The sequence below is a fragment of the Lissotriton vulgaris genome, chromosome 11 (assembly GCF_964263255.1).
Source record: "Lissotriton vulgaris chromosome 11, aLisVul1.2, whole genome shotgun sequence".
In the NCBI taxonomy this organism is placed as follows: Eukaryota; Metazoa; Chordata; class Amphibia; order Caudata; family Salamandridae; genus Lissotriton; species Lissotriton vulgaris.
This window is the reverse complement of record NC_141699.1, coordinates 651021849-651040981: the sequence shown is the minus strand read 5'-3', so window position 1 is coordinate 651040981 and position 19133 is coordinate 651021849. Positions and strand designations below refer to the sequence as shown.

The 19133-nt window shown below is 45.1% G+C and overlaps 1 protein-coding gene across 1 annotated transcript in view; it reads right to left on the bottom strand.

The window, feature by feature from the left end:
* The window catches only part of LOC147683286 (serine protease HTRA1-like), a 567779-nt gene that overhangs the window by 112508 nt on the left and 436138 nt on the right, over window positions 1-19133 (bottom strand). Inside the window, exons 4-6 of the mRNA XM_086943738.1 lie at window positions 18049-18243; window positions 2855-2887; window positions 523-637 (exon numbers count right to left, since the gene is read on the bottom strand). Coding sequence (XP_086799864.1) covers window positions 523-637; window positions 2855-2887; window positions 18049-18243 — 343 coding nt within the window. The remainder of the gene's footprint in view (window positions 1-522; window positions 638-2854; window positions 2888-18048; window positions 18244-19133) is intronic.

The window sequence follows — 19133 nt, the reverse complement described above, 5'->3', positions numbered from 1 at the left end:
AGATGTATATAGCGCCAAATCGAGCCGAAGGTATTGGAGTGCTTTACATGAGTTCCAATTACTTTAGACAAGAACACATTCATTTCTGGTAGGCACGGGGGGATTAGGTGATTTGCTCAGAATCAGAGGATACTGAGCCGACGCCAAGGCTCGAGCCTGCCCCTCCCCCCCCCACCCCAAAGTCGGCAGCTCTGCCCGTTGGCCACACCCTCTACCTTTTGGCTTCAACTAAAAACCACTTTACCTCTCACCACCACATTCTGCCCCTTCCCACCATCTGCTCACCCAGAACTATGAAGCAGCCTCCTGAATATCGATCATGTTACAAATGCCCAATAGATCAATAAATAAATGAATAAATAAATACATCGACATAAAAAGAACTTGCACTTTGGGATCCCGAGTTTGCCAAATCTATTGAGTGTATGTAAATCTGTCTTTAAACTCTTCAAACTCACATTTCTTCGCCTTGGACAAATTAAATAAAAGCTACGACATATCATTTCACAAATAGGAGCTTACCTTTTATCTGGCGATCGTGAGATTCTGCCAGGAACTGGCGAATTCGGTCTGAGGGGATAGCAAAAGATATTCCAGCAGTCACCTTCAAGGTGTTTATTCCTATGACTTCTCCGTCCTGTAGGGGGCGCAAAGAATAATGTAAACGAGCTCAGATTTACACATTACATAGTCAAGAGGATGCATTAGCACCCAAGAGTTGAAAGGTTATGAGTTCTAATCAAATACAATGATGCTGCACTCTCAATTTCGTGATGACGTCCTAAATCCACGAAAGTAATAGGTAATGAAATGAAGGTGGCTTACTCTATCCAGCAGCAGGAAAACTAGAAACAATTAAATCAGCACGAGAGATGACTTGCTAAAGGGAATCACTGTAATGATAGGACGGCGGGTTGTAGAATGACATCTATTGGCATAACTACGGGATGCTCCTGGGTAACTGAGCGCGCTATAAATTTTGTATAATAATAATAATAATAATAATGTGTCTTTGGAGACAAAGAGTTGCACCCGCCAAACAACTCTTGGGGGCAGATTTACTAAGTTTTGATGCAAAGTAGCCCAGCAAATTGAGGGGAATATGTACATGCCCCTATCATCACCAGAGTGTCACTTTTGTTTGACGCTCCGGTGGCATAGCGACATTTTCCATATTTCCGAGGGGGTGCAAAGCCAATTAACGTCGTTTAATGCAACCTTATAAATATGCCCCTTTCCGTTGCTTTTTGACTCTACCCCATATTTTCAAGGCTGAGGCTGAGGCTGCGGCAAAAACAGCACCATTCTAACATAATGGATTACCAGGCGTTAGAAATGCTGATACGAGGAGAAATGATTAATTTCTCCACGTTTTTAGCTCTTTCCATGTGTGCTGCAACTGTGAAAGTGCTGTATTATCAAAGCAACAAAACACGTTATCAGAATCACCTTTTTGGCAGGGAAAAGTTAAGCCCTTTATGCTTTAAACAAATTAAAATTTTCCAGTAAATAAAGCTTGGAAAATCATGAATCCATGGCAAAATTGGTGGCTCATATGTGTATGTTCAAAGTATGTTCAAAGAACTTGTCACTGCAAGGTTAATGGGCTTAACATAATGTGTTCAAATATGAAGCTCAAGGCCAGTGTAGGAAATTTAAAATAACCAGGCGTCTTTGGCAGGCCTGTTTATGAGGACCTGGGGAATTTAGGACAACTGTGTAATGTTGTGACATGTATTGCCTTATCCCTCTGGAACCCCAGGGACTAAGAGCTGTAAAGTCAATAAATTGACATGACCTTGGGCATTGTGGCCTGCTCCTTGAGGGTGAAACTGAGATACAGGTAAACCATAAACAGTGTGAATTAATGGAAATACCCAGTTAATGCAATTCATTTGTAAAAATATTTTCATTTTTTTTAAAGTTATTTTTTCAGTAAATACAGAATGGGGATAAGAGGACTCCCTTGTGCAGGGAAGGGGCCATTTACCCATTATCTCAAATTTGGAATAAGAGACAGGTGGAACTAGATTCATTTTTGCTGTCTTTCTAAAAGTTAGTACCAGTGCTATTATATTGTATCTTAGCATTTGCATAATACTTTATGCCACACTGCAGGGCACTGGAGAACATTATCTGATAGGTAGCACTCTACACCATGAGTGCCAGAAAAAAAGGTTGTATTTGTTGTTTGCTTATGTGGAAGACTTTTGAGATGTGTGTGAATGACCACAAATGTGCACATATCTTTTATTAGGATGGTGAGCCCGCAGGACTAGGCAGCATCAAAGCGCTTTGATTTGTGTGCTTGGGTGTCCACGCATGAGCGTGGGTGTTGGCTCAAATGGAATGAGGTATGAATGAGTTAGAGGGGTATGGTGGTTTTGAAGTCATGACACTGGATGTCATCTATTGCCTAAACTGTGAGCCATATCAACTATAGATGGCAATTCATTGATGACCATCTACTTACACTTATAAGTAATTTACATTGTGTGTTACACACAACTGACACAATGTGCTGACATGACACACGTTATCAGAGAAGTGGGGTTTGAAGTGTACACAAAGTTTTGAGAATTATTCACTTTTACAATAATCTAATTTTTTGATTTTGCAAAATCGAATAAACCACGATTTACAAATTGATGGTAAGTGGACTTTCCCCATCATTTTTGGGTTCAAGAGTAAATATGGTGCCAGTTCACTATAAATTAACAGTGCTATCTGCATCCAAAAGTCTACAGAGATTGTTCATGCATGAAAAGAGTAACAATGCATCTAAAAGAAACTCTAAAGGACTCCTGGTTTGGTAAACCAAGATAGAATTACAAAGTAGCAAAAGTAAACTTACCAAGTTTACAAGCGGTCCCCCAGAGTTTCCATACTGTAACAAAATAAAAGAAAAACAGTGTATATTAGCTTGTAGATACCAGAATGAAGTTCTTATAACATTGTAACCACTCGAAAAACGTTTACACGATTAGTTAGACACTACAAGTGAGGGAAGTATCAATATGTGAATCAAAACAAGCTAGCATCTGTATCTTTGCCTAAGTATGTACTCTACTGAACTACTTTAAAATCTAAAAGCAAGGCTATACTTTCTGACTCCAACATCAAAGTACTTTGGGGCGGGGGAAGGAGTGGGGTGGAGAGGGCTGTGTGCAAGCGGGGGATGGTGAACAATCATTGATACAGGATAGTTTGGAAAACTATCCTGCATCAATGAAGAGGTGGAAGAGGTGTGGCGCCGCGGCTAGGGCGACTGACTCCGGAATCTGAGGATCATGGTTTGATCCCTGGCACCGACGGCAGATTAGCCCAGCACCATGTGACTCTGGGCAATAGCTTGCTTAATCTTCCCGACGACCCCCAGCGCCTTGAGACCCTTACGGGTGATTGTGCGCTTTACAAATGTGGATTATTAAAACTTCCAGGGACAGATGGAAAGCGGGCAGAGCAAGGCTGGGCATTTGGAGCCCCACCTCTGTTCCCTCCACCTTGCTTTCGCGAGGACAGGTGCCATGTGCTCAATTCAGGAAGGACCTCAAGACCTGGCTCTGAGACTGAACTGCAGACCCACCCCTCCTAACCCTCCCCAGCACCTCAAGACCCTAACGGGTGATTAGCTGCGCTCTATAAGAATCCTGGTTGATTGATTGATTGATGATGCTAATCTTTGCATGCAAGCATCCCTTTAGATTCCTATGATCACCCTCACACCAGCAAACTGGCGGTGCCAGCAAAGAGGATCAGGGAGTTAGGCCCAAGTTAGGGAGTGCAAACCCAGAGAGGCAGTGTGCATGGAGACCGCCACCCTCCCTAGTTCAAACAATCCCCTGTGCAGGATTCAGAGGGGAACACAATGACACTTGCAATAACAACACCCCCGCCTGTTGCGTCATTTACAAAGCATGCACTTTCTGTCAAGACCATTTAGCCTCACCACTCCTACATTTAAATTACCATAAGTCCTTCCTGTTGTCACAAGAGGAATGTAATTCCAAAAACAGCTGGAGCTGTTTAATCTGTTTTATCATATTAAACGCACGTACCATTAGACCGTCCAGGTTTTACACACTGAATAGGCTTCTGATAATGTTATGCTCTGTTTTAACCCGTTGCGTGCTCATGACAAGCTCAGCTCGTCATGAGGCACGGTTGAGCTGCACTCATGATGAGCTGAGCTGGTCATGACCGTTGGAACGTTCACACGCGGGAATAATTTCCCCGCTGTGCAGAACATTTCAAAACGGGTGTGGTCGTGACGAGCTCCACTCGTCCTGAGTGCAGCTCCACTGTGCCTCATGAAGAGCGAGCTCGTCACAAGCACAGTGGCGCCGCGCGCGGCCTTTCTCCCCCCGCTCAGCAGGTGAAAACCCCCCACAGAGAAGGGGTTAATTACCATGGTTAGCTTCATTTATTGCATTATTTTTACCTGCTTATGTCTTGTTACTAGGTGAACGTTTATATATTCAACCGGACTATGATGTTTTTCAAAGTACCATGGAACATTTAAGCAACATCAGCGATATATAATGGTAATGCCCTGGCATATGGCAACACAACAGCATTTCTTACCAGCTGTATTTCAGGTATTGTAGCATTAAATGGATATTAATGATACTGAATACATGGTGGGTAATATATATTCTAGGACAGCATTTAAAATAGGGATTATTTCCATGAGAACTGGATTTATTGGTTTTCTACTGGGGCACAGCATATGAGATACATAGTCTGACTACTGTTCCACTATCAATTTTTAACAGGCAGTTTCCACAGTGCACACTATTTCTGATGGATATCCCATATTATATTATCTGCTGCAAAGGACTGAAACGGATGTACAAAGCCAGCGGTCTGCAATTGCCCTTCAACATTTGTGCTGTGTATTGTTTTCATAGGAAACCAATATCCTGAACACAACTTTCACAAACCTTTGACATTAGAGCAGAGGAAAAATTAGTTTTTCATTTTTTCACTGCTCTGAAATCAAAACAAAGAAATACCTAGCCTGAGTCGTGGACACAAATCCACCACCTCCTTCTGATCTCCGGAGACCCGAGGGAAGCACTGGAATGGGGAATGACTGTCCGCTGTCTCTTCCACCTCTCTTAAATTTTCACTGACCCGAGAGAGGTGGAGGAATGCCAATCCATGCCTTCGCTCTGTGGAGACAAGTGAGTGACAGTGGAAACCAGAGCTCCCTGGCAATTGCTCTTTGAAGTAGTACAGGGTTCTCTAAAGATGGACCTTGGAGGGCTGGATCCATGCCAGATTTTTAGCATTTCCCCATCTAGATAAATGTTGATATCTTAAAAATCTAACATAGTGTCGGTCCTCTAGGACTCACTTTGGAGAACCCTGCAGTAGTAGAACTGTCTCTCTTCTCTGATGAATAGAGGAAAAAGTGGATTTGGATGGGGAAGCGTGGACGGTCTTAGTCTGGTGCATGGGCGGGGCATTGTAGAGCGCCAGGTATTGATTTTTATATAGAGATAGGAAGATAATTAATAAGGGTGGTTGGGGTGTATATATATATATATATATATATATATATATATATATATATATATATATATTACCTACTGGCTATCACCAGTAGGTATATATAGTTAGGATTTTTTCTCTATGGGACTTTTGAAAATTCTATGTCTAATAACGTTGGCGTTTGTGGACGGAATCGGCTGAAATTTTCAAGAAAATGGCACATTTTGTTTCTGAGCAGCCCCTGAAAATTTGGGGGGGGGGGGGGTTCGTCAAGGGGGGGCCGAGAAAAAAGGGGGGTCCCAAAACGCGTTTTTCCCATGTTAATTTCCATAGGGCGTTTGGCCTCACTTTGAGCTCGAACGGCTGAATGGATTTGCACGAAACTTGGCAAAATTGTAGGGACTTTTAGCCCGATGTGCCTTTGCTGGGTCTCAATATATGTGCTCCAGTGGATTTTGAGAAATTAACGTTTTAAAAAATTTATATATCTATGACAGCGTCCCAGATAGCGCTCCAGATCGCGTACTTTTCGCGTCACGGAGCTTTGCGAAGCGATGCTGATTGGCTCTCCGGTGTCTGTCAACATTCTAAACAGTCCGGAGCGGCCGCCATCTTGTCTCTCGGTGGGATCGAGAGACAAGAAGAGGTGAAAAACGAAGGGGGAATTTAATGAAAGGGGGCAAGGTAGACCCCTCTTGACCCCCTAGGAATGATGTTGGGGTTATTAAAGGGTCCCGTGGGGAAAATTAAAAAAATTTGATTTTTCACGGTAGAAGCGCTTCTCGGTTCGCAAATTAACGGCTGAATGGATTTGCACGAAACTTGGCAAAATTATAGGGACTGTTAGCCCGATGTGCCTTTGCTGGGTCTCAATATATGTGCTCCAGTGGATTTTGAGAAATTAACGTTTAAAAAACAGGTATATCTGTGACAGCGTCCCAGATCGCGTACTTTTCGCGTAACGGAGCTTTGCGTAGCGAAGCTGATTGGCTCTCTGGTGTCTGTCAACATTCTAAACAGTCCGGTGCGGCCGCCATCTTGTCTGTCGGTAGGATCGAGAGACAAGAGGAGGAGAAAAACGAAGGGGGAATTTAATGAAAGGGGGCTAGGTAGACCTCTCTTGACCCCCTAGGAATGATGTTGGGATTATTAAAGGGTCCCGTGGGGCAAATAATAAAAATTTGATTTTTGGAGGTAGAAGCGCTTCTCGGTTTGCAAACTGGTAGCGAAACGTGAATTCGCCATTTTGTGTTTCGATTTTATTAAATTACTAGGTATAAGGGGGTACAGGAGATGTATCCTGACCCCTTTTGTTTTCTGAGGGTGGCTGAGGAGGCTCATATATGTTGATACATGTCTTCCAGCGGCTGTGCGTGAGCGTTTTTTTTTTGTTGCGTGACGTCTGTTAACGTTCGATTCGATGGAAATCAGGAAGTGCTGACCGCCATTTTGTCACTGGGAGTAAATATTTTGTTTTAAATAATTGTTATAAATTAATCCTTATTGATAAACATTGTCTGCGCCATCTTGTCTTTTTTGCAATGCCACACTTTTGTTGAGCACGGCAGCCATTTTAGATGCCTTGACCAGACCCACTCTCTGCACGCCGCCGATCCTCAGCATGGCTCCTCACCCTCGCAAGCATCTCCTCCACGCACTGGTCACCCCCGCTCTCTCTCTCATGCATGGGCCAGAAACCTGCTCCCATGTGCGCTGCTCTTCCCTGAGAATCACACCCTGTGCCCGCCCGACACCACCCTTTCACCCTATTCACTACCGCACCCTCTGACACTCTTCTTCCTCTGTGTCCGATTGTTCAGGCCGGTCCCAGGCTATCACCTAGCCCTGCAGATGTAGTTTATGGCCCCAGCTGTAGAGAATCACCCCTCTTCAAAGGAGTTACAGTAGATCTGTCACACCACACGCGTTCGTACTATCTGATAACCATCCTGTATTGTGCTTGGGGAGGGGATTCTCACTGTGAGGGTGTGTGGGACCGAGCCTGAAGCGGAAGATTCTAGGGATGCCTCTTTGTACATCAAAGATTTTACAATTATGTGTCACATTATAAATATATAGTACTCCAACAAAGTAGGATTATAACACTTTAATAACTTTTAAATATATAGAACGCAACAAAAACAGTAAATACATTTAAACATTTTTTTGAAAAAAGAAGCAACAATGGTCAGTAGCTGTGTTTTGTGCGAATAGTCCCAAGGCAGCACAACGTGCTGAGTTTTGGAGGGCACCCAGGTGATGTTACCTGGGTGCCGCACTGGTTTTTGGTATCCTACAATGCAGCTCCGAAAAACGGCGTGGGGCGTCCCGGGGGGTGCGCGGGGAGGCCTCGTCAGTAGCAGTCTGTTGTGCGAATAGTCCCAAGGCAGCAGAACGCGCTGAGATGTGGATGGCACCCAGGTGATGTCCAGTAAGTTGTCGCACTGGTTTTGGCATCCTACAATGCTGCTCCGAAAAACGGCGTGGGGCGCCCCGGGGGGGGAGGAGGGGGGGAGGCGGCGTGAACGGGTCTCCCCAGGTGGAGGCTCGTCGGCTGTACTGGGGCGCCCCTTTACCGTTTCAGTTGCCATTCCGCCCGCTTTTGCTACACTGTGCTTCACCCGCCATTCAGCTGTTTATCGCCCGCTCTTGCGGCTACAGCGTCTCGCTCACCATGTAGTTGAGTTGCGCCCACTCTTGCGGTGCAGCGATAGGCGGCTGGCACAGGACTCTTAAAATGGCGGACGGCTCTTCGGATTTGGGCCTGGTCCACTAACATGGCCCTGGGACACCTTGGAACTCGGACGTCCCCTGAGCCTTGAAGATTTTACAAAAGTCTTGGGGGCTCCCGACTCCTGCAAGCTTCCGGTGGGGAGCGGCTGCCATGATTGCTCGCGGAATGACCACGACGGAGCCACGAGATGGTGGTGCTCTCAGGCTGACGCCAGCTTTAATCTGAAACATCTAGAAACAAGGTGGGGCTTTCATCGTTTGGGAAAAAAAATGTTTTAATCCAATGAAAAGTGATATTTTTAGGTCATATGATCAAGCCTTCCATCATTAGGAAACCAAAAGTAAAATGAACCAATGAAAAGTTTTATAAAGAAGTCACATGACCTGTTATGCTTACGTTACGCGCTGCTATAAAAAGCGTAGAAAATCCGTTGGCACGTGAGGCGGCGTCAGTAGCGGACCGATGTGCGAATAGGCCGAAGGCAGCACAACGCGCCGAGATCCGGATGGCACCGAGGTGGTGTCCAGCAAGTTGCACTGGTGTGGCCATCCTACAATGCTGCGCCGAAAGTCGGCGTGGGGTGCCTCGGGGGGGGGGGAGGTGGCGCAAACTGGCCTCTCTCGCCTCCCCAGGTGGAGGCACCTGATGTGCAGTGCGGCGCCCCTTATCTTTTCACACACCGTCCAGCAGAGTTGCGCCCGCACTTGCTGCTACAGTAGGCCGAAGGCAGCACAACGCGCCAAGATCCGGATGGCACCGAGGTGGTGTCCAGCAAGTTGCCGCACTGGTGTGGCCATCCTACAATGCTGCGCCGAAATTCGGCGTGGGGCGCCCCGTTGGCCTGTGAGGTCGCGTCAGTCAGTGGGGGCTGTTTGAGAAAGCAATGTGATGCTGTGCGTCGCCCCCAAGATGGAGGCTCCTCGGCTGCAGTGGGGCGCCCCTTGGTGTTTCACTCGCTATCCAGCTGAGTTGCGTCCGCACTTGCGGCTACAGTAGGCCGAAGGAAGCACAACGCGCCGAGATCTGGATGGCACCGAGGTGGTGTCTAGCAAGTTGCCGCACTGGTGTGGCCATCCTACAATGCTGCGCCGAAAGTTCCATGGTCCGGCTGAACTTTTTTCCTTTTCCTTTTTGCATCTTGTCCCACAATCCGTTTAACCTTTAGACACGACCAGGTCCCTGAATGTGTGCAGGGGGACGCTATTGATTGAATAAAAAATGGCGGCTTCACACAAAGCTGACTCAAGCGTTGCTGGTGATGCTATACAGACAAAAAATGGTTTTCAGTTTGTACATTCTTCAGGATTTTTCCATCCAAGTCTGCTTGAGAGTTTGTAGAACAATGGCTCTAGATCTTGCCCTCCCCTCTTTTGACTGTTGGTCTTGTTGCCTATGTCTTCTGTTGTCATTTAACTGAAGCTTTTTTGACTGCCGAAAGGGGTTCTGGTCCGACCGCTGGTTGGTGGAGATATTTTGACTATATCCTGGACCTGCCCGGCCTCGCCCAAAATGGCGCCGGTATAAATGGGACTCGTACCTCCTTGTTGTGTACTGGTTGCACAACCTTGATATCACGAGATACGTATGCAGTTTTGAAGCACATGGCGGGCGGGAATGAGAATTGATTGAATATTTCGACATCCCTATTGATATTAAGTTCTGATGTGTTATTGATTACTGTACTATTGAAAGTTCGAATTAACGTCACCCATGGTACTTGCCCGCAAATGTATATCTAGATAATTTTATTGTAAGTGGCCCTGTCATATTTTAATTACAAAATGTACGTCCACTGATTCCGCAACTGTTTGACACCTTAGTTCTTGCAACCTAATGGCCCGCTCGTTGCGTTCCTCTACAGTGTAAATGTCTCCTCATCATATACGATTCCAGTTTGCTCCGTGGCCGGCCCACGTGGTTATAGGCCCGTATTTGTATACTGACATTTTCACAATAAAGGTTTTTAAAACAAAACATGGTAGTAGTATTTACATTGGTAAAGTTTTTAATTTTAGTCACTGTTTTCGAATCAGTAAAAGGCAAGTGAAATAAAGCAGTCCAATTACATGACGGATAAAAGGTATAATACGCTGGAACGCAGTAAAGATAAATGGTCAAGGGCTGTTGTGTTTTTTACTCCTGCAACATAAAGTGATCGATAAGAATCTGATATTCGGGCGTATCAGCGACTAAGACAGCAGGCCGAGCATCTTTTGCTCAACGGCTCCGTCATGGGACGAAGAAACGCCCTTTTGCTAGAAAAAGGAATATATTTTACTTGCAGGACAGTTGTAAATTTTCCGGGAAAATACATTAGCCTGGAACATTATAACATATATGTTTTAGAAAAAATAATGTTCGAAAGCAATAAAAAGCGTAATTTTTAGGTCATATGACCAAGCCTTTCATCATTAGAATAACAAAAGTAAAATGAACCAATGAAAAGTTTTATTAACAAGTCACATGACCTGTTATGCTTACGTTACGCGCTGCGCGCCGCGCCCCGGATCCCTTCCGGGAAGCTGCGCTTCGCGCACTGGAGTACTTCCGGGTGCGCTAACGCGGCGTGTCATATAACGCATTACGCGACAACGTAGGTCCAGAATATAGTCAAAATGTCTCCACCAACCAGCGGTCGGAACACAACCCCTTTCAGCAGTCTAAAAAGTTCTGTTAAATGACAACAGAAGGGACAGGCAACAAGAACCATCAGTCAAAGAGGGGAGGGCAAGTTCTTCCCTACCGGGTCACGTTGGGGCGCTACCGGAACTGATCGAATTGGTAGTCTACAGTGTTTCTGGATGTTTCAGACTGAAGCTGGCGTTAGCATGAGAGCACCACCATCTCGTATCTCAGTCGTGGCCATTCCACGAGCAATCATGGCAGCCGCTCCCCACCAGAAGCCTGCGGGAGTCGGGGGCCCCCAAGACTTTTGTAGAATCTTCAAGGCTCAGTGGACGCTTTCGAGAATGGGGCCCAAGCCCTAGCAGACAAGCGTCCGAGTTCCAAGGTGTCCCATGGCCATTTTAGTGGACCACGCCCAAATCTGAAGAGGCGGCCGCTATTTTGAGAGTCCTGTGGCAGCCGCCTATAGCTGCATCGCAAGAGCGGGAGCAACTCAACTACATGGTGAGCGAGACGCTGTAGTCGCAAGAGCGGGCAGTAAACAGCTGAATGGCGGAAGAGGCACAGTGTAGCAAAAGCGGGCGGAATGGCAACTGAAACGGTAAAGGGGCGCCCCACTACAGCGTGTCTTCAGGTCAAACGGATTGTGGGATAAGGTCCAGAATGGAAGAGTTATCAAAAGGCAAAAAGTTCCGCCGAACCCCGGGAGCCCGCCGCCTATGTCGGGGGCGATCTTAGGCCACGCCAAGGCAACACGACTTGGGGAGGGGGCAGAAGTCAAGCGCACTCTCCCAGTCCGCGCCACCACACCGTATGTTGAAAATCTGAAGCCATCGTTCTACAAACTCTCAACCAGCCTTGGATGAAAAATCTTGAAGAATGTACAAACTGAAAACCAGTTTTTGTTTGCATAGCATCAGCAGCAACGCTTGCTATCAGAATGCATGAGTTTCATGCTCGATCGATTGAGCTATCCGGACCAGGCAACAAAAAGTATAAAATAGTTATGTAAATAGTTATTTAATAAAATGTTTTACCCTGTTACTTTGCTGGTGTGTTGTATATATTTATAATATTTGCATAGAGTTTATCGTTATTTTGGGCGGGGTGGGTGGCGGAGCCGAGCTGTCTTGCAGCCATCATGGTGTGGAGCTCAGTTCATCTCACTAGTTTCATATTTCTCATGAAGGGTTGTTCCTAATGTTTCTATTTTAGCGAGGTCAAAAAAAGAGATCCCATTAGTGGCCTACTGATTTTGCTCGATTATTTTTTTTTTTAACACGATGTTTCACTATCTGCAAAGACTAAACAGAGTATTGCGGCTTTGTGCTTGTTAGTAAATAGAGAATGAACCAAAGAGAACCAATTCTAAAATAGTAAATGCTTGGATAACAATCAATCAAATGGAGAGACAAGCAGGCACGACGGATTACAACGGGGGCAAAGGCCTGCTTTAACTACCCTTCACTATCTGCAAAGAGAGAGTACTTCTAAGAGAAAAGAGGGGGGGCAGCGTTTAAAGCACATCAGCGTGCATAAACACGAAAATGTTTTACCTATCACGTACTTGACATTTGACAGCTTTTGATATTTGTTATTAAAAAACCATTGAAATTCAATGAAAAAACCATAAGTTTTAGCCCATATATCGTTTGGGATTAGAATTTTCAAAACCTTATTTTACTCGCATAAAACCATTGAAATTCGCATATATAGTTAGATGCGCTAACTATATATCGCGCACCCACAATCCACTGCTGATGATGTCACATATTACATCATTCATGACATGCTCAGTGACATCACTGATGACATCTCAAATGACATCACTGATGACATCACTGATGACAACATCCAGTGACTGTATGTTTCTGTAAAGTTAAAATATGTCTTACATATTGAAGAATGCGTGGATGTATAAGTGTCTGGATGAAGGATTTAGTAGGTGCATGACTGACTGTATGAGTGAGTGATTAAATGTGTCTCACTGAGTGAATGGGTTAGTGACTAAACTGTCTTAATTTGTGCATCATTATGTCTGTTGTTCTGTAAACTGCTGCATGTGTTGATCAGTAGCTATATGAGTAACTATATGGGTTATTGATTGGTTGCCCAAGTATTTGTATGGGAGACTGAGTGTGTGGGGGTGGCTGGGAGGTGTATGACTCTGTGCATAGATGTGTGAGCAGTTGATTCACTAGATGTATGGGTTCAAAAGTGCATGTGGAAACAGCTGTATGGGCGGTTGACTGTGTGCATGAGTGTATTGGTGAGTGAATGGATATCTCAGTGCTACATGTCAAAGTAAGTACATATGTAAAACACAGTACATGTGAGAGTTGACATATATAAATAACTGTGCATAAGAGCCAGTGAATGTGTGAGTGGCTGTATGGATCATTGTGAACTTGTATCAGGGATTGTATAAGAGAGTAAATATGTGTTAGTATATGTTTGAATAAGTAAGGTGTGTATAACTGTATAGTAGAGGAAATGGAGGTGTGATTGATTCTTTGCATGACTGACTAGGTGTGTGAGTAACTCCATGGATGAGTGACAGTCTGTGAGTGTCTGTTTACACTGAGTGTATCTAAGGTTATATTAGAGTCTGAAGAGGTTCATCGTATTATCACATGAATGATGTCATTAGTGATGTGCTCAGTAATGTCAAATGAGATGTCAAATGAGATGTCATCAGACATGTCATTTGAGATGTCTTCAGTGATGTCATCAGTGATGCCATCAGTGATGTCATCAGTGATGTCATTTGAGATGTCATCAGTGATGTCATCAGTGATGTCATTTGAGATGTCATCAGTGATGTCATCAGTGATGTCACTGAGCATGTCATGAATGATGTAATATGTGACATCATCAGCAGTGGATTGCGGGTGCGCGATATATAGTTAGCGCATCTAACTATATATGCGAATTTCAATGGTTTTATGCGAGTAAAATAAGGTTTTGAAAATGCTAATCCCTAACTATATATGGGCTAAAAACTATGGTTTTTTCATTGAATATATATATATATATATATATATATGTGCATGTGTGTGTATATTTATATATATAAATATATATATATATATATATATATATATATATATATATATATATATATATATATATATATATATATATATATATATATATATATCACCTACTGGTGATAGCCAGTAGGTATATATAGTTAGGACCTAGTTACAATAGGAAATTCCGAACATTCTATTGGGAATAACTTTGACGCCGATTGAGGGATCTGCCTGTAATTTTCCTTAAATCTGCCTCGCTGCGCTCCGCTCCTTCCCTGAAAGTTTCGGGGGGATTTGTCAAGCGGGGGCCGAGAAAAAAGGGGGTCCCAAAACGTGTTTTTCCCATGCTCATTTCCATAGGGGCATTCTGACAAGGCTACAGCTCGAACAGCTGAACGGTAGGGGCTGGTATGCAGCAGTGCCTCTTGTATGTTTGGTGTAAATCCCTCCAGTAGTTTTTGAGAAAATTGAATGTGAAATTGAGTCCAATGCAATTTTCCATAGGACCTTTAGACACAGCTACAGCCCGAACGGCTGAATGGAATTACTGCAAACTTGGCAAAATGGTAGATCCTGGTATGCAGAAGTGCCTTTTTTATATTTGGTGAAAATCCCTTCAGTCATTGTTGAGAAAATCGACTTTTTTCAAATTATATATCTATAGGCTGGACATGGTGCGCGCACGGGCTTGCACCGTCCTTGTACTGTCCTTGCACGTGGGCGGACCTTAGCGTGCGCACGCGGAATTCTGATTGGCTGTTTGACGTCTGTCAACATTCCAGTCAGTCGAAATGAGGAAGTGTTGTCCGCCATCTTGTTTTTGTGGCAGATGATAGTGGTTGTAAAAAGAAGTGTAATAGTTGACAAGGAGGCAGGGTAGAGATTCCTGAGCCCCCTAGGTTTTGTCATGGGGTTTGTTTCATTCTCTCCCTCCAGGTAAAGGAGTTGGATCATCTCTAAGGGAGATTCTTGGCCTCTACACCTACACACACTCTAGGTAAACTTAGAGTACTGTTTTGCAGTAGGAATACACCTAATTACTGCTTTGTTTATATGCCTCCATAGATACACTGTTTTAACACCATGGTAGAACTGTACCTCCTATTTATTCTTTTGGTGTTTGTAATCACTTTCATCTGCTTCTGCCTACTGATTATCGCACTGCATGTATTCTATACAAGAATAATGTTGGTTAAAGAAATATATTGAAAATGTCCCACTGTGTATTCTGTATTTTTCTCGGAGCACAAATAAGCACGAGTGATTGAGTGAAAAGTTCTGATCTGTTTCCATGATCCCTGAGGGGTCAGGGTTGACATGTTCAGTGGTTGCCAGAAACAATTTGCTTCCTGGTAAAGTTAGGGGGCCTTATGATGGCAATGTGAGCTAGCTGGTCTCTAGGCCAACATATCTTGCAGGGGTGCCCGGAGTCAATCTAGGTACCTCACCCAAAGTTCATGTTGACCAAACAAATGTGCAGATCCTACGGATTAGTGGGAACTACACAACAGTCAGGTGGAACGTGCATGTGAAGCCAGTGAAACTCTATGACGTGCAAAAGCATAGTTTGTTTAGTCACTTCAGCTGTGATGGAAGATGGATGGGTGTCTAGCTGAAGCTTGACCATAGGTTCTGCAATGGATTTGCTTGGTACGAGTGTGTCTCAGGCAGGGCGATACACTCGCCTACATTGTTGGAAATTACCGTAAATAATGTTTACAGGCTCAAAAGAAGCTCATCCACTTAGCATCATGAAGCAGCGTTAGGTTCTGGTATATTAAAAGGCTCCAGTGGTATTTGTGCATGGTGATTCATTTAGATTGTCTTGTGACTCGTGGAGTTCCAGGGCTATGCCTCCATTTTCCTTTTAGCCAAACCATACCCCATTTTGCAACTGTTTTAATCAGTTTGCTGGAACTCAGCTTTGTGGTTAAAATGGTGTCATGAAGTACAAATATATTTCTGCCTTCAAATGAAGTCCATAATGTTTGTGTGTTTCATATACTGCCCTAAGTGTTCACTGTGTCACTGGAACCAAGTTTACCTAGCTGATGCGCCCATAACTTGGGCGAAAACTTCGGTCCTGGGTTTCTTGTATTCAAATTCAGGGAGGACCTGGCTTGGTAGTTTGGGCTGGACGGTTCCCACGAGGAGTAACGTCAAGACTGATTTGGCTGGGTCCAAACTGAGGTGGCGTGGTGAGCAGAAGAACAATGGGTTGAAGTGCTAACCTGAGTGATTGGCAGTGGTTAGACTTAGTGCAAGAGACCTCTAATCACCTTTTGTATGTTTCATGTACCGCCCTAGGTGGTGGGTATGCCCCTGTTTGGGTTCCATGCTCACTGTGTCAGTGCAACCAAGCTGTACCTGGCTGATGAGCCCATATCTAGGGCGAAACCTGTTTTGGGTTGCTTGTATTCAGGTTCATGGTGGATTTGGCTTGGCAGTTGGGGCCAGACTGTTTCCATGGTGAAGACTGATGTGCTTTCGACTTCCCAAAATAACGATAGGCTGGAGTGCTACCCTGAGAGATTGCCAGTGGCTAGATCTATTGCAAGCAGTCTCCTATCAACCTTTGTGTGCTTCAAATAAACTCCAGCAGTGTGATACATATACATACTGCTGTAGTTATCTCAATATCAAGTACTGAGGGGCCTATTTAGGAAAATATCATGCAGTACAGCACAGCAAGTCGCCTTGCTGTGCTGCCCTGCGTGAGAGGGAAAGGGCAGGAATACACTGTATTTAAGGCAATACAGTGCATTCCTGTGCTTTCCCATGCGCTGGCACCCTTTTGGAAGCCTAGCGCCAACGCAGGCACCCTTGCACCGTGGGGCAAGGGTGCCTGTGTTGCATGCAGGATTGTTTTTGTGCAGGAATGGTCACAATCCTGGGAGACATTTTTCTCTTTCTATGTGTGATATAGAATGCAGCACACACAGAAAGAGGAAGAAACAAGGAAAAACAGAGATATATCTCCTCGTTACGCCTCCCCTGGGAAGGTGTAACTTTTTGTCACATTCTCAGCTTTACCAGGACTGGTAAATCTGGGAACACCCATACAACACCGTCCCAGGGCAGAGTAAGGCAACCAGGTGATTTGCGCTGCATTCCATTACTCCAGATTTATGGAGCCACTCAAGGCCACGCAAAGCGGCTTTGTGTGGCTTCATAAATCTTACTTAACCAGATCTGTGAGGTGCAGATTTACCGCCGGTGCTGGGCCCTAACGAAAACGGGCGTGGTCATGACGGAACGGTTCCGTCATGAGCATAGCTCGACTGATGCTCATGACGGAACCGTTCCGTCATGAGCATCGAAGGGGTTAAGGTTTGCGTTGCACATGTACCACCTTGCGTGGTAAAAATGTGATGCAAACCTCTCTGTAAATAGGCCCCTGAGTGTGGATTTGAAAGAAAGAATTCTAAGAGGAAAGAAATCTGAAGATAGCCATCCCAGGAATTGCATAAGGCCCAAGAAGTTGGCACTTCGTTCAAGGGGCTTCTCTTTCAGCATATACTTCGATGTCATTAGCCACTAATCCACTGTAAAACATTATTACAACAGACTAGTTATTTCACTGACTTAATAAAGTTGAATAGTGATGTTGCAACCAGAGTGGAATAATGAAATTATTTTCCTGATTTTGTGCAGTCATTGTTGACTTCCAAATAAAGATGTTTTTTGGGCACCGTGTGTTAAACAACTGCTGTTACGCTACTTAACCCCTTCCCTGATGTGCACATTCCCCTGCTGTGCTGGGGGGCGCGCACAGCGCCCCCATGCTCATGACGAGCTCAGCTCGTCATGCAGTACAGTGCTCCTGTGCTCACGACGAGCTGAGCTCGTAATGGCCACACCCGTTTCTTTAGAACGCTCAGGACAGCAGGGGAATTAGCCCAGCATGCGAGCGTTCTAAAGGCCATGACGAGCTCAGCTCGTCATGAGCACAGGAGCACTGTAGCTCATGACGAGCTGAGCTCGTCATGAGCATGCAAGGGGTTAATTCAATTTATAGCTACTTGCAGGCTACAACATTTAAACCCTACATTAACCTGTATTTCATTTGACAAACAGAGCGAAAGGTGCATTATCTAAAAGAACAGCATGAACTGACTTTCGAGGACTCATGCAGATAATACTGAAGACCTAACTTACATTGATGATGGCGTCCGTCTGGATGTATTCCATGTCAGAGTCCTTCAGCCCAAGCTCTTTGCCACCTCTTTGCGTGGTACTGATGATTCCTGTTGTTACCGTGTTTTGTAAGGAGAAGGGACTTCCCAGAGCTACCACAAATTCTCCAGGCCGCAGGTCTGATGATCTCCCCAGAAGTAATACTGGAAGCGGTGCCTGTGTAGGAAGAAGTGGATGCGTTATAATCTTTAAATTTCAGGTCTGACACAGAATACTGGACAGCAGTTAGGGAGTGTGACGCATGCACTGGCGAAGATACCAGAACATGGCCTGAACGCCTAGAAAGCAGGAGGAAGCAAGCAAGCAGCTGTGCCAGTCGATGGGAAAACTCTGGCACCAACTCCCACTAAAGCCGCAGGAGCCATGAACAAAGCCGGAGCTTGGAGAGTGACACTGGTGCTCGGCCCACGACCCAGAGCCCACAGGGGTCCACCAACCTGCGGCACGCTACCTGCTCCTGTGAGCCGGCTCTCCTGTCTGCTGCCTTCTTCCCCAGCTGACTCGAGGGAAGGCGCTAGTGGTGGGGGTGGCACCTCACACGCCCTATTGAGAGCAGGTGTGGGAGCTCTGAGTCCGAGTGTGGGTGCGCCGACAGCACCGAAAGTGCGGCAAGACTGCAGCATAGTAGCTGGCGAGGGCCACGATGATGTTGCGGCTTGCATACCGTGTTGCCTTCCCCAGCCCCTTTTCCTCTCATTGCTCATCTCCTCCTTTTACCCACAGTGGGCCAAACTAGTGGCCACACTAGTGGACAACCAGTGGATTTCAAAAATTGTCACACAGATATAGAGTCAGCACCCCAGTCCAGCCCAACACCTCAATTTAATAGCTGCCACATTGTCAACACATTGTCAACAGTTTAGCCCAGCCAGCAGCCCTAATGACATCCAGACTGGTTGCCAGGACCACCGGTGCACAGGTGAGGCGGTGTTCCTAGGAATAGTCAAATGATCAGCTAATCCGTAGGCTCAACATCAGTGCTGGGAAATCCATAAGCATCAGGTATGGAAAACAACAAAGCTACATAGGGGTATTTTAAGGAAAAT